Source organism: Trachemys scripta, chromosome 3 (assembly GCF_013100865.1).
Source record: "Trachemys scripta elegans isolate TJP31775 chromosome 3, CAS_Tse_1.0, whole genome shotgun sequence".
Taxonomy (NCBI): Eukaryota; Metazoa; Chordata; order Testudines; family Emydidae; genus Trachemys; species Trachemys scripta.
In genome coordinates, this window is record NC_048300.1 from 61,610,604 (window position 1) to 61,626,049 (window position 15,446).

The following is a 15,446-nucleotide window of genomic DNA, read 5'->3' on the forward strand; positions in this document are numbered from 1 at the left end:
CCATCCTGGAGCCGCTCAAGATAAGCGGCGCCGGACCGGAGCCTGCACCCTGAACCCCTCCTGCACCCCAGCTCCCTGCGCTGAGCCCCCTGCCGCACCACTCCTGCACCCCACTCCTGCACCCCAACCCCCCACCCTGAGTCCCCAACACCCAGCCCTGAGACCCCTTGTACACCCCGCATCCCTCCTGTGCCCCAACCCCTTACCCTGAGCCCTTTTCTGCACACCGCACTCCCTCCTGCACCCCAACCCCCTGCACCAGTCCTACATTCGTGGCCCTGCATGCAATTACACTCACTCAGATGTGGCCCCCGGGCCAAAAAAGTTTGCCCACCCCTGATATAACCAGTAACCTCTCTCAGGTTTCTATCAGTAAAGAGTTAAAAATCAGAACTCTTTACAAATTATGATTTTATCCCACAAATTAATTTATGTGAAAGAGAATGCACAACAATAAAGGTCTTTTTTCTATTTCTATGAATCCTTAGAGAAATAAAGTACAAACTAAGTTGAAAAGGCCTATTGACAGCTTGAAGCAGAATCTGATAAAAGCCATAAACTGAACAGTCATGATACAGTTCTAATGAAGTACAAATTGTGTACAAAGGCCAATCTGTTTTAAGAACAGTTCATAAGGCCAGATTCTCTGCTGTGAGTGAGATACATCCAGTGTAGTGGAGGGAGAACACAACATAAGAATGACCATACTGGGTCAGACCAATGGTCCATCTAGCCCAGAGGTTCTCAACCTTTTTTTGCGGAGGCCCAACCCAATATGCTATCAAAAATCCATGGCCCACCTGTGCCACAACAACTGGTTTTCTGCATATAAAAGCCAGGGCCAGCGTTAAGAGGTAGCAAGCAGGGCAATTGCCTGGGGCCCCAGGCCACAGGGGCCCCCATGAAGCTAAGTTGCTCAGGCTTCAACCCTATGTGGAGGGGCTCAGGGTCCCGGGCTTTGGCTTTCTGTCCTGGGCCCCAGCGAGTCTAATGCTGACCTTGCTTAGCGGACCCCCTGAAAGCTGCTCGCAGCCCTCCAGGGCGCCGAGGTCCTGGTTGAGAACCACTGATCTAGCCCAGTATCCTGTCTTCTGAGAGTGGTCAGTGCCAAGTGCTTCAGAGGGAATAAACAGAACAGGGCTATTATCAAGTGACCCATCCATTGTCAACCAGTTCCAGCTTCTGGCAGTTGATGGACTTATTCTCCAGAGCTGGCACTAGCCCCATAAGCAGACTAAGCAATTTCTTAAGGCCCTGAGCAGATCAAGAGCACTCCCCCCACCCCCCCGCAATTTGCTTTTTATTATAAGAACTTGCTTGTTTTAGTATTGTCGTGGGAGGGCAAAAATATTTCTGCTTAGGCTCTCAATGGGCTAGCACTGGCTCTGCTATCCTCTATGAATTTATCTAACTCTTTTTTGAACCCATGTATATTTTTGGCTTTCTCAACATCCCCTGGCAATGAGTTCCACAGATTGACTGTGCGTTGTGTGAAGAAGTACTTCCTTTGGTTTGTTTTAAACCTGCTGCCTCTTAATTTCATTGAGTTACCCCTGGTTCTTGTATTAGGTGAAGGGAGTAAATAACACTTCCTTATTCACTTTCTCCAAGCCATTCACCATTTTATAGACTTCTATTGTTTCCCTCTTTAGTCATCTCTTTTCTAAACTGAACAATCTCAGTCTTTTTAATCTCTTCTCCTTTGTAAGTTGTTCTATACCCCTAATAATTTTGTTGCCCTTCTCTGTACTTTTTCCAATTCTAATATATCTTTTTGAGATGGGGGGACCAGAATGGAACACAGTATTCAAGATGTGAGTGTACCATGGATTTATATAGTGGCATTATGATATTTTCTGTTTTATTATTTATTCCTTTCCTAATGGCTCCTAATAGTCTGTTGGCTTTTTTGACTGAAGTTGCACATTGAGCAGATGTTTTCAGAGAGCTATCCACAGTGATGTCTTTTTTGAGTGAAAACAGCTTATTTAGACCCAATCATTTTATATGTATAGTTGGGATTATGTTTTCAAATGTGCTTTACTTTGCACTCATCAACATTGAATGTAATCTGCCATTTTGTTGTCCAGTCACTCAGTTTAGTGAGAGATCCCTTTTAAACTCTTTGCAGTCAGCTTTGGACTTAACTATCCTGAGTAATTTTGTATCGTCTGCAAACTTTGCCATCACACAGTTAGCCCCTTTTCCACATCATTTATGAGTATGTTGAACAGCACAGGTCCCAGTATAGATCCTTGTGGGACCCCATTATTTAATTCTGTCCACTGTGAAAACTGACAATTTATTCCTACCCTTTTCTTCCTACCTTTTAACCAGTTGCTGATCCATGACAGGACCTTTCCTCTTATCCCATGACTGCTTACTTTGCTAAAGAGCCTTTGGTGAGGCACCTTGTCAAAGGCTTTCTGAAAGTCCAAATACATTATATCAACTGGATTGCCTTTGTCCACATGCTCATTCACACCCTCAGAGAATTCCAATAGATTGGTAAAGCATGCTTTCTCTTTACAAAAACTGTATTGACTCTTCCTCAAAGTATTATGTTCATTTATGTGTCTGATAATTCTGTTCTTTACTATAGCTTCAGCCAATTTGCCTGGTACTGAAGCTAGGCTTACCGTTGCCAGGATTGTCTCTGAAGCCTTTTTTAAAAATTGCCATTACATTAGCTACCCTCCAGACATCTGGTACAGAGGCTGCTTTAAAACTGCTATTATCACAGTTAGTAATTCTACAATTTCATATTTGAGTTCCTTTAGAACTCTTGGGTGAACATCATCTGGTCCTGGTCATTTATTACCATTTAATTTATCAATTTATTCCCCAAACTCCTCTATTGACACCTCAATCTGGGACAGTTCTTCATATTTGTCACCTAAAAAGAATGGCTCAGCTGTGGGAATCTTCCTCATATCCTCTGCAGTGAAGACCAATGCAAATAATTCATTTAGCTTCTCTGCAACAGCTTTGTCTTCCTTGTGTGCTCCTTTAGCTCCTCAATCGTCCAGTGGCTTCCTGCTTCTGATGTACTTAAAGAATTTTTTTCTGTTAATTCTTCTCTTTTGCTAGTTGTTCTTAAAATTCTTTTTTGGCCTAATTATATTTTTACCCTTCACTTGCCAGAGTTTATACTCCTTTCTATTTTCCTCAGTAGGATTTCCCTTCCAATTTTAAAGAAGATCTTTTTGTCTCTAACTGCCTCTTTTACACTGTCATTTAGCCATGGTGGCATTTTTTTGTCTACTTACTGTTTTTGTTTGTTTTTGACTTGGAGGTATACATTTAGTTTGAGATGGTATTATGTTGTTTTTAGATAGTTTCCATGCAGCTTGCAGGCATATTTCACTATTGTGACTGTTCCTTTTACTTTCTATTTAATTAGCCTCCTCATTTTTGTGTTTGAAGTTAAATGCTATTGTGGTGGGTTTCTTTGGTATTTTCCTTCCCTACAAGGATGTTAAATTTAAATACATTATAATAGCTATTACTAAGTGGTTCAGCTAAATTCTCCTCTTGAACCAGAATCTGTGCTCCACTTAGGACTAGATCAAGAATTGCCTCTCCCCTAGGGGCTTCCAGGACTAGCTGCTCCAAGAAGCAGTCATTAATGGTATCTAGCAATTATATTTCTGCATCCTGCCCTGAGGTGACATGTACCCAGTCAATATGGGGATAGTTCAAATCCCCCATTATTATTGGGTTTTCTGTTGTGTAGCCTCTCGACAAGGGTGGGGCTTGTTGGTTATGCCTCCCTAATTTTATGTCCATTATTGTTCTAATACTGGCCTTGGTTCCCATCATCTGGGAACAGTTGGACACCATGAACTCTGGCCACTCTCCCTTATCCCATATTATTTTAGGGCTGCAATGGATGGGTAGCACAGGAGCCAGCTATGCTGGCTTTATGGCTTCTATGGATTTCCCTCCAGTTATTGATAGTTTTCGGTCCTAAGGAATCCCCTCCAAAGCTCTCTTTGTGCTGCCTGCCTGAGTTGTGTGAAGGGAGTGCTGTGAATCGGGTCTGTCACACTGAAATAAATTTCAAAAGCAGCACTGGCTCTCTCTGTAGTAGTGCTCCCACACCAGATTGTAATAGGAGTAAATGTCGCATTTTAATGAAAAATAATTTAAGGTCTAAAACTCTGTTTTTCTGTTTAAATGGGGGTTAGAATACTCAGCACCTTGCAAGCTGAGCCCCAAAAGAGGACCAGAATAATTTTTCAGTAAAACCATTTTTTACTGAATATATATTAAAAAAAACAACTTTTTTTTGCCACTCTTTCACTCCCCTCTGTTTTCATTCAGCTTAGTGTTACTGGCAAATGTGTTTCATCCTGAATCTAGTTTGAAGAAATTGCTTAATGAATACCTTTTGTTGATCTGGTATTAATTTTATATTAGTGACTTGTGCTGCCTCAGATGGTGCTCAGGTCCAACTACCACTATTAACAACAGATTTGTAAATCTATTACTCACTGGAGAAATCTACAATATTTACACATTTATGGAATTCTCACATCTTTTCACAGTGATAGGTGTCTTTCCTGGAGCTTGAAGGTAATGTTAAAACCTGTTCAAACATACTGTTTCTAAGGAGGTATGCTGTTTAACTCAGACAGGCTGTACCACACGCCAGACTATATTTCCTGTAGGAGGTAGTACAGAGTTCTGGCTAGTCAACTAAGAGACTAAACAGATGTTGCACTTAAATAAGCTGAAGTATTAATTTCAATCCATTATGATTTATATTTGTGAATGGCCTGACATTTGCAGAAATAGTGGGTTTTTTTTTAAATAGATAAAAGGAGTGGCTCAGCTTATTTGCGGTTGGTTTCCATTCCAATCCTAAAAACAGGTTCTCCTTAAACAGATACACAGTAAGTACCCACATGGTTTACTGGGTTTAGTGAGAAAGACATATTTGAGTCCTGTGTTACTCTGAAATGGTGCAAATTTAACACAAAATGATGGAAGACAAATAATTTTATGAAGAAATAAATTTTCTTTTAAATCAGTTTTTCATCACTGGGGTGATGCAGTATTGATTATAAAATCTAAAAACTCACCCACACACCCTTGGCCATCCTGTGGATCCTGATACCCCTGGTAACAGAGGCAGCGGTAGGAACCAGGTGTATTTTCACAGAACCCATGACTGCCACATAGAGTGTTGTTAAAACATTCATCAACATCTGCAAATAAGACATTTTAACATCAGACACAATACAAAGGCAGTTTGACAGGTAGACAATTACATCTCTACAAGTAGATACAGTTAGTGTATCTGTAGATGTTAAGGGAAACAAACACAAAGGACAAGAAACAAAAATATCACTAGTCACATAATACTCTACAGATAATTAACTTATGAGCATCTATAAGTGCACTTTTCTAGAACAATATAATAATAGCGATGCACATACATGCTTCAGATTTACTCTATTATAACAGCTGCATGCAGATAGACAAACACTGAAACAACAACTTCCTAAATTTAATTTATGGGCGACATTTTATGCAGGACTGGCAAATTCTAGCCATCTCCCTCTCCACAATATTAGAGCTTGATCCAATAAAAATCACTGTAAATAATACAATACTTGTAAATGGATCTCTCTCTTTTAGTGTTTTCTATGGTGTCCATCATTTTAGTATTAAATAGTAAAAAATATGGGTGAAGTTCATGCCTGTGGAAAAGGCCAGCACACTGAGGCCCTAATTCAGCAACACACATGCTTAACTTTAAAAAAAGTATTTAAGTCTCATTGAAATCAATGGAACATAAGCATGTGCTTTTGAGCGCATAAGTGGGACTTAAAGAGTAGTATGGACCTTATGTTTAGGGGGAGGAATAGCTCAGTGGTTTGAACACTGGCCTGCTAAACCCAGGGTTGTGAGTTCAATCCTTTGCCCCTTCAATCTGGGGCAAAATCAGTACTTGGTCCTGCTAGTGAAGGCAGGGGCCTGGACTCAATGACCTTTCAGGGTCCCTTCCAGCTTTATGAGATAGGTATATCTCCATTTATTTATGTTGGCCTTCTGCACAGGTGCCAGTAATAAAGATTTGCAGATCGGGCCTTTAGGCACTAATTCTGTAGATTTATACAAATGAACAGCCTTATTCAGGTGTGTCAAATTTTTAAGGTGCAGAAGTATTTTCAGAATTGAGGTCTTAGTGTGTAGCTCCTATTTTTGGTTTGTTGCCCTCCCTAGTGAGCATCCTAGAGTACTGTGCTGAGTAAGTCTGCTCTCCTGACTGACTCAATTGCTCTCTTGTGGCAGAGAGCAGTCTGGTATCATAAGTGTATTATGAGTACTGTGAATATATTAATCTCCATTCAAAATAAGACCTAAAACCAAAGTCCTGACCACTTGTGGTCATTAAAAATCTCACGGCATGTTTTTCAGGAGTAAGAATGTTAACCCCAGTATCCTGGCTAAATCCCAGTTTGGGTTATTACATTCTGCCATCTTAAATCACCCCTGCAATTTCAAATGGAGAAGTTATTTCTGCATTCCGTTTCTAAAAGCTATTGTAAATGTTGAGTAGTGATGCTGTCCACTGTGAAACACCTTCAGTGTTCTGCTGCTGAGGTGGCTGAATTTCAGTGGTGAACGAAGTGATTCTTTTTAATTTATAAAAAGCGCCAAGTTTAGGCTGTAGCTGTATGTGAAATTAGTTGTGCACATTAAAACATACAGAAACTGAGAAAAAAGTAAATTACAGAAGGATTCCAAGAAAAAAAACCCCTGGGAATGGAATTCAACATCTCTTTCCCGAGCAACCTCATATTGATGGCACCTATACTCATTCTCGCTATCTCCACTAAAGGCCTTACATATTCATTCGGCTGGAAAGTTGACGAAACAGAACTTTGAACCACCCCATAGAAGAGAATCCTTTGGACAGATAAGCATTTCCACAATGTTACTCTTTGGTAAATCTCAGGAAGGAAAGAATGGAGACATTCAAGTGCAGCTCTGTCTACCTCTCCCAGTGTTCGGAGATGTCAACAACACCTCATCATTTACAATACCAAAGGCCTAAAAAAATCAGGAAAGATACACCTTGTTCATCTCCCGAAAGAGATCATTGAGCAATTATATCAATAAAATCTCTTAAAAATACCCAGATCTAAAGTCCAATTGAAAGGGGTCAAGGAAATCTAAGGTCTCTGAATCACTTGATCACTATCCCTCAATGGCTGCCTAAATTTTGGCAGCCTTTCACTCATAGGCTCCGAGTTCCCCTCTGCCCCATGGGTGCTCGATCCCCCCCACCCTTGGCCCCACCCCTGCCCCACCCCGCCCCAATTCCACCCCCTTCCCCAAAGTCCCCGCCCCTGCCTTGCCTCTTTACCGCCTCCTCCCCCAAGAGCACCACATCCCCACTAGTTCCCCTCCCTCCTGGAAAGTCCTAAGTGCCGCCAAACAGCTGTTAGGCAGCGGGCAGGAAGCGCTGCGAGGGGGAGGAGCGGGGAGGCTATGCTCAGGGAAGGAGGAGGGGGTGGGAGCAGGGGGAGCTTGGCTGCCGGTGGGTGTGGAGCACCCACTAATTTTTCCCCGGGGGTTCTCCAGCCCCGCAGCAACCATGGAGTCGGCGCCTATGCGTTCACTGCCTGCCTATGGCAGCAGTACTACCCAGAATCTCTGCAGTGCTACAGGCTATGGTTCCACCCAACACACCCATCCCACTCATAGCCCCACTCCCATCCCTGTGCAGAGTCTTGTGAAGGAGTACTTGGAGAACAGCCTCTTGTTGTCTGCCTCAGATGGTGTTCTAAAGGAATTTTCCCTCAGCTGGATCTAGGACCTTCAGAGCCCCTCTATGCTGTTTCGGCCTCTTTACATGGCATAAAGGGACTGGAGCGGGTGGAGAGTCTTCCTCATAGACTTCTACGGCCAGAAGGGATTACTCTGTTCATCTAGTCTAGGGGTCGGCAACCTTTCAGAAGTGGCGTGCCGAGTCTTCATTTATTCACTGTAATTTAAGGTTTTGCGGGCCAGTAATACATTTTAACATTTTTAGAAGGTCTCTTTCTATAAGTCTATAATATATAACTAAACTATTGTATGTAAAGTAAATAAGGCTTTTAAAATGTTTAAGAAGCTTAATTTAAAATTAAATTAAAATGCAGAGCCCCCTGGACCAGTGGCCAGGATCCGGGCAGTGTGAGTGCCACTGAAAATCAGCTCACGTGCCATAGGTTGCCTACGCCGATCTAGTCTGACCTCCTTTATAACATACCGTAGGTCAGAACTTCACCCAGTGATTCCTGCATGAAGCTCAATACTTTCTAGTTCCACCACAATGTATCTTTTAGAAAGATACCTAATCTTGTTCTAAAGACTCCAAGTGGTGGAGAATTTACCACTTTCTCTCCTAAGCTGTTCTGTTTAATTATCCTCTCTATTAATGTATATAAAACTTATGTAAGTATGTGTAAAATGTATACTTATGTTAATGTAAAGTTTCCAACATTGCTCTGAAATTTAGAAATACTTTTATTGTTATATTTATTATTGTATTTGGTATAATTTTTTTCACTTATAGCTTGGATTGCCACAAGAATATTTTACTATTGAAGGTAATATTACTTGGAAACATGCGATAATAAGACTTTATCAGTAGTTAGTCAATAGACGATTGATTTTTGCCAATACATGTTTTTAATATAATTCTTTTTATCTTGATTTATTAAACAGATCAAGGAAAAATACCACAGTAATTAATCTTGAAAATGGTTATTTGTCTTTGGTAAAGAATACTATCATTAATACATTTATCTCACAGGAATTGAATGTGATAATAGGAATGGGAATGGTCTGTCAAAAAATTGGTTATTGAACTGTTCAACATCACAACAAAAAAATCAGTAAAATAAACAGAGCAGTAAGAGTAGCCAATACGTGTGTCTGTATTATAGTGTTAAAGAAACATGATCAAGGTTGAGAGGTCAAAAACTTGTCTTGCATTCCAAATACTTCCATCTCCTAACCAATCACCATAACCATAGGACAATTATTATTAAAGATGTATCCACTATAGTCAGAAAAGCAAAAGCAAGTGTACTATGAGAGACCCAGGATACATGCACTTACAGATGCACTTTTCTGACTGTCTCTTCTTTCTACTGAGAATAAGATCTTATTTTATCTGTTAACCTCATATTGTGGTTTGCAGAGTTTTGTACACGTGGTCTTAGAAAAAGGTCATGATCTTGCACTCTTTATTCAGACAAAACTTCCATTCAGGTCAAATGAGAATTCTGTCTGAGTAAGGAATATAGGATGGAGAGCCAAGTGTATAAGACAATACAAAGCAATGCACTGCATACATTTCCAGTGGCCAGTTACAATTTAATAACAGGGATTCCTGAGCCACAGAACACAGTTATCCTATTAAAAGTCTACATAGAGAAGACAAGAACTAGGGATTTAAAATTGTATAAATTACAGTATCCTTTTTTCTTAATAGCTATATATTAAAGAAAACAGATGGGAAAGGATCATATAAGTCTGTTCTCAAAAGGTAAAGTGAGGTCATTGACTGAAAAGCAGCAGAAACAAAATCCATCATTGCAACAAGTGTCCTAATTAAATATATAACACATCCACAGAGGATGATTTTGTTTTTAAAAGTACACAGTCTGAACATGACTGACTCATACAGTGAGTGACTGGGAACCTACAGAGAGGGTCCAAGCACCAAATATTTTTCCTTGTCTAGACAGCTCACTCAAAGGCCTCCTGTTTTACAGCCGGAAAGGGCATTTGTTGCTTTAATCACCCTGTAAAGCATGTGGCTTGTAATGGGCAAACATCTTGCTACATGGAGACAAAAGTGGGGGAACATAAGTAACGAAGATACCATATGTCTATACAATTAAAATGTAGCTTTGTAATTATGATATATTTCAAAATCCAATGCCAGTTCTGCATTCCTTAATCAAAACTCCTACTGATCTGAAATCAGTAAGAGTTTTATCTGAGTAATGAGTGCAGGACTGAGTCCCTGCATAACAAGATCTTTAAAAGGAATGCCTCAAATCAGCAAAATATTTAAGCATGTACTTAAGCCTATACCTATTCAGCAAAGCACTTGAGTCCAAATTAAGGGAAACTTTGCTTTCAGGAAAGCACCTAAAGATGTGATTAAATTTAGGTATCTGCTTAAATTGCACTGAATTCTATTCAGATTGTAAGTTTTCCAGGGCAGGGACTGCTTCCTTCTACATGTTTGTACAGTATAGTGCCTAGCACAAAAGAGCCTCAATATTGGCTGAGACCTCTAGGTACTTCCATAATACTCCTAATAAATAACAATAACAGTAACGATGAGGGGGCAGTTAGAATAACTAGGATTTTGAATACAGTGTTTAGATGGCCACGTGAAGTATTGCTGGGTGGCTATTTCATGTGGTGATGGTGATGTGCATCTCTGGCTTAAGGAAGAGGTTTCTCTGTTTTCCATTCAAGTTCTGGGTCACTGCTTTAGCCTCATGGTCAGGGTGGATACATTATGGCGAGGACCCCAATCTGTTTACTTCAGCACATGTGAGAGGGGTGTCAAAGCTTGCTAGAAAACCATTAAGTATTCACCAAAAAGGTGGCCCATTTTGGAAAGTGCCATGCATTTATTCTGGGTTTATTTTTGACAGGTCAAGGATGGAGTTTCCAACTTCACGGCAGAATATTATTTAAGTTGAGGTCTAGTATGTCTGTGATGATGGCCGTTGCACACTGCATTGGAGGAATTCACTTGCACATTTACTGGACCATACCCATGGCCCCAGAGGAGTGCCAGAGTTCCTGCTCCTCCTTCCCAAAACCTCCTCCTCTTCCCAGCAAGGGCCCAGTTAAGGTTGTGATGTGTGGTCTGTGGTGAACAATGGCTATGTAAGTGTCTGGATGGAGTAAGGTGTCTGGATGGAGGGGTAGAAATTATGTATTTTTAATCACGTAACTTCTCATTTCCCCAATGTTGAGGTTTGTGGTAGGTATTTTGTGTGTACAATAGCCTTAACTGATACACAATATAGTGGTTTTTGTGTATGAATTTCCATTTTTTTTTGTTTTAGAAAGATCTATTCTTCACCAAAGTCCCCCGACAGCTCAGAAGGATGACAGATACCAAGTGGAGTAGGGAAGGAGCAGAGAGGGTGGGGAGCTCCGGTGGGCTGAAAGATACAAACATGTTATGGTAGCACTTAGAGGTGTTGGGAGCTACTACGTGTGTGTCGGTTCTTGGCACAGAGAGGGGAGATGCTGGGGGTGGGGTGTCCCAGAAGAGGCACTGGGGTGGCGCTGGGGACAGAATTGAGAGTTGCCAGGACTAGAGGAGAGGCTTAGGTATCAGGACAGGGCTGCTGCTTAGCACCGAGGATGCTGCCATGACTTATTGCTGCCGAAGCTGGCCAACAGTCGGCTAGGGAAGAACGTTTGCAAGAATCTCAACAAGCTCAATGGAAAGCTAATGAGTCCCCCAATGTTACTTCCAAGAGTCTCCTTATTAGGAAACTCTGTCAAGCCTGATCACCAGATTCAGCTCCTGGGAAGGGGGCAGTGATGGAATACCACAGTTACTACAAAGGTTTGATTTACTCCTTGGAAGAGGGTAGAGTCTACACAGCTGTGCAGTTTACTTTGGCCAATAGCCATAAAGACTCAAGACCAGGATTAAACCACACAAGCTCCTTAATCATCTTATGTTGTTGTTTTTAACTTTCCAGAAAACATCTGAACTTGTAAGAAAACAACCCAGAGAGATGGAAAATCTTCTTTCCACATTACTAAAGGCAGCTAAATCCAGTTAGTCCCTACTCTGATGATATAAACAGCTATTCTCGTTCACTTATCTAGAAGTAAAATTCACAAAGGCAACTAGTGTGAAGAACAGTAGCTTCCGCAGCTGGAAGCCACATCCTCTTACAGTACCTGGAATGTTATAGGTTTTTTTTTTTTTAATTTTATGTTAAACTGAATTCTGAAAATTATGGACATTCAAAAACCAGAACTGAAGTGATTGGTGTCTGCTTGAAAGCTTTTTTCAGATTTAGATCTTTACATTTTCATTATTTTTTAAAATTAAAATGATTGCATACAGCAGCCAATTATAAATGAAAAGGATTATTACTGCTTCAGGAGACTATAAGCAGCCTTGCTTAGTCAAGTTATTAAAGTACATTTCCCAGTGTCAAATATACTGCCTGATCTGTATCCCATATACATCACCAGTTACCTGTGAATCATGGTTAATGGGTTTTGCACTTTTTATTTTACTCTCCATTGTTTATAAATATTATTTAGATGCCTGGATATCAATCTTCTGATTTCATCTTTTTCTATTTGGTTAAAAATCTGTCTCTCTTTTTGTCTGTAATTAAGATTAACTTTGTACACATAATCATCATCATGAATGATGCCACCACATCTCCAGGAATAGTCTGGTTAATTAACTGGCACAGACCCAGCCAGACTGCCTCATTGTTTTTGTGGGACCCCTAAAACTAGTAGCTACTGTTTTTATTTAGTTGAGGTTGTTGTTTAATTCGGGCATTGCTGAACTTTTTGAGTGTTTGACTTTGCAACCTTGATAATGTTCCTTTAACATAGAGTTTTGTTTTGTTCTTGTGGTATAGAGTGTTTAGTTTAAACCTTTCTGACTTCTTCCTTATCCTCTACAGTGAGGAAGACACCTACTATAGTGTTCTTGTTTAGAAACTGAAGACATTTAACCCTTTCCCTGCTAAACACTGGATGGAGTCTATATATCCTGCACAATTTTACATGAATAATTTTAGCAGTCTGGATTCTGGGAGAACTTTGAAGTATTCTCATTGTTTGAGATCATAAAAATGCATCCCACCCCCAGAACTCTTCAGATCCACTGTCTCTTCTCTACTTGACAAGGCTATTCTAATGGCAGGAAAAGCATGGCTCTTTCAGTTCATGCTACTATTAATTACTGAGCACTGACAAGATGGTTGGTGCCATACCAGTTCTAAATATTTGACTCCCATCTCTTCATGGTAGTACAGCAATATCCCATTGCCAACAGCATATTTGGCTTTATTAGCTATTACTACAGCAGGTATATTATATGCTAGACAAAAATTACTTCAATTTCCCCCCCGGTATATCTTTCACAAGGTGGGGGGAATGAATACAGTAACCAAGCAGGAGGTCTCCACATGCCCTCTCCACTGCAGAGAAGGTCTTTGTACCAGCCCTGAGTAGACTGATGGGGTGGCACCATGTGTAAATAAGCTTACATGGGTTAATTGGCCTCCAACACTAACATTTGGAGTGGAGAAGCTGGTTGGGTGTCTGAAGTCCATCTCCCCTAGTTTCCAACACAAAAGCTGCTTATAACTCTATCCAGTATTTCTGCTATTCGTGCATTCTCTAGAACTGCTTCTCAAGATGCCTGCTGGTTTTGTTGTTTGTTCGCATTGTTTAATTTTGGTTTTATTTCTCTTGAATCGTTGTTATATGTTTCACAATATTTCTGGACTGAATAGTCCATGTATCTATATGAATGTCCATTCTTAATCTGGTTGGCGGAACTTTTACTTTTTGCTTTGTTGATGGCAAAAATAATGTTTTCTGTGTATTATGGATCATAAATCTCTTTTTTTTAAATTCGCCGTAAGGACAGTAGAGCAGCACCACTGGCAAGTGTGTGCTTTCAATCAGCAACAGGACACTTTGTTATGTTGGAGCCAAACAAAACCCCAAGTGCACCTCATCTGCAAACTTTCCATGCCTGTGGTTGAGGTTTCTCACCATTGTTATTACTGGAACTGTTTTTACTACCATTTATGAAAAAGATCTACATATGTGTGTGTGTATGCATGTGAGAAGGGGGAGGGGAAAAAAGAGGGGGATGTATGAGTTTGGTTTAAAATTGAAAATGCTAATTTGAAGAACTATTTGTAGCTCTGAAAAGAAATTTTAAAATGTCTAAAGCACTAAAACAGGATTTTAAAATAGCCCCATGCAAACAGAAATTAACCAGGATTTCCAATTTGATTTATTTCTACTGCAGGAATATTTTCTCCATGTCTGTATTTTTAAACATATTACAAACAAGGTTTTATTGTTTCAAAAATAGAACAATCAGAACATTAAAAAGTTAAGGTTTTACTGCTAAAAGATTTGAGAAGCCCTAAATTAACGGTGCCTAAACTTTGTAGCAATAATGGTCACACTTAAAACTTACCAAGAGTCTGAATACTCCCTCTAATTTATGTGCATTTTGTGACCAATTCTCTCCTTCCACCCCCACCATGGGATTTTAAAATAAAGGAAACATTTTCCAGCTATGAATAGTTTCCCCACTTTACAGCTGTGTGTCTTCTTGCTTCTCCCTCACCTTTTTCCATTTCTTTATTCTATTCTCTCTCTCTCCTTCCATCACTTTCTTTCCTTTTTCAATTAAATCCCCCACACATTGCAGTTTAATTTATTAAATATTATAAAGCATTAAGGTTCCACAGTTAGTCACCAAAAGACAAGAAAAGCAGAAGTTGAGTTTCTAACATTCACTCAGTCTTGCTGCTTGTTCTGTACATTTCATACTATACATTTTATGACACGAACAGTAATATTAAGCTACATGTTTACCAGAAAAATAAGAATATAAAACACCAAATACTTTATATGCAAGGTTGCTATATTAATGTTGGTTTTGGAATCTTACAGCCAAATTGTGACCACCTTATTTACCCAACTAGTTTCATACAATCAATGGGATCACTTACATGAGCAAGAATCTGGCCTTTAATTTTTGCATTTCTTAACTTCTTGTGACTAACTATGCACATTCAATATTGCATTAGCATAGCATTTAATACTTAGTTCTCTAGATTCTCTTTAAAAAATGTAACGCAGCTTTAGGTGCTTCAAATGAGGAAGACAACAGCTTTTATGTTGTTTGAAATGTTTTTAGCAACATAAGCACTTAAACTACAAAAAATCATTTCTGTGGCATATGGCTACAGGGTGAAATTCACTTTGGTATCACTACTCATCTCACCTTCACATGTTTGGCCATCTGTAGAAACTGAAAAGCCTTGCTCACAAATGCAAAGGAAAGAACCATCTGTATTTAGGCATTCCCCATGTGGCAAACAGAGTTCAGATCCTTCACATTCATTGATATCTGGAAAATACAGAGCAGAGTTGTAAAATGTTTTAAACTTCTCTAATATTGCTTTTGCAGTTGATTCCAATGTGCATTAGTGTTTGGCATATTGCCACAACCTATTTACATTGGTTAATGATGGTCAGTTAAACTGTCAAAATGTATGTGAGGAATGCTGATACCTGTTAGCAGAAGTATGCTTCAGTTGTCATACATGATCCGTTTTCAGCCATGGGTGAAAGTGCTAAATCAGTAAGAATATGTTTACTAGAGTGAA

At 39.8% G+C, this 15,446-nt stretch overlaps 1 protein-coding gene across 6 annotated transcripts in view; it reads right to left on the reverse strand.

The window, feature by feature from the left end:
- LTBP1 (latent transforming growth factor beta binding protein 1) overlaps positions 1-15,446 on the reverse strand; it is a 324,664-nt gene that overhangs the window by 63,280 nt on the left and 245,938 nt on the right. For all 6 annotated transcript variants that reach the window (XM_034764910.1, XM_034764911.1, XM_034764912.1 and 3 more), the window contains 2 exons: positions 15,062-15,187; positions 5,088-5,213 (listed from right to left, as the gene is read on the reverse strand). In XM_034764910.1, the coding sequence (XP_034620801.1) occupies positions 5,088-5,213; positions 15,062-15,187 (252 nt within the window). The remainder of the gene's footprint in view (positions 1-5,087; positions 5,214-15,061; positions 15,188-15,446) is intronic.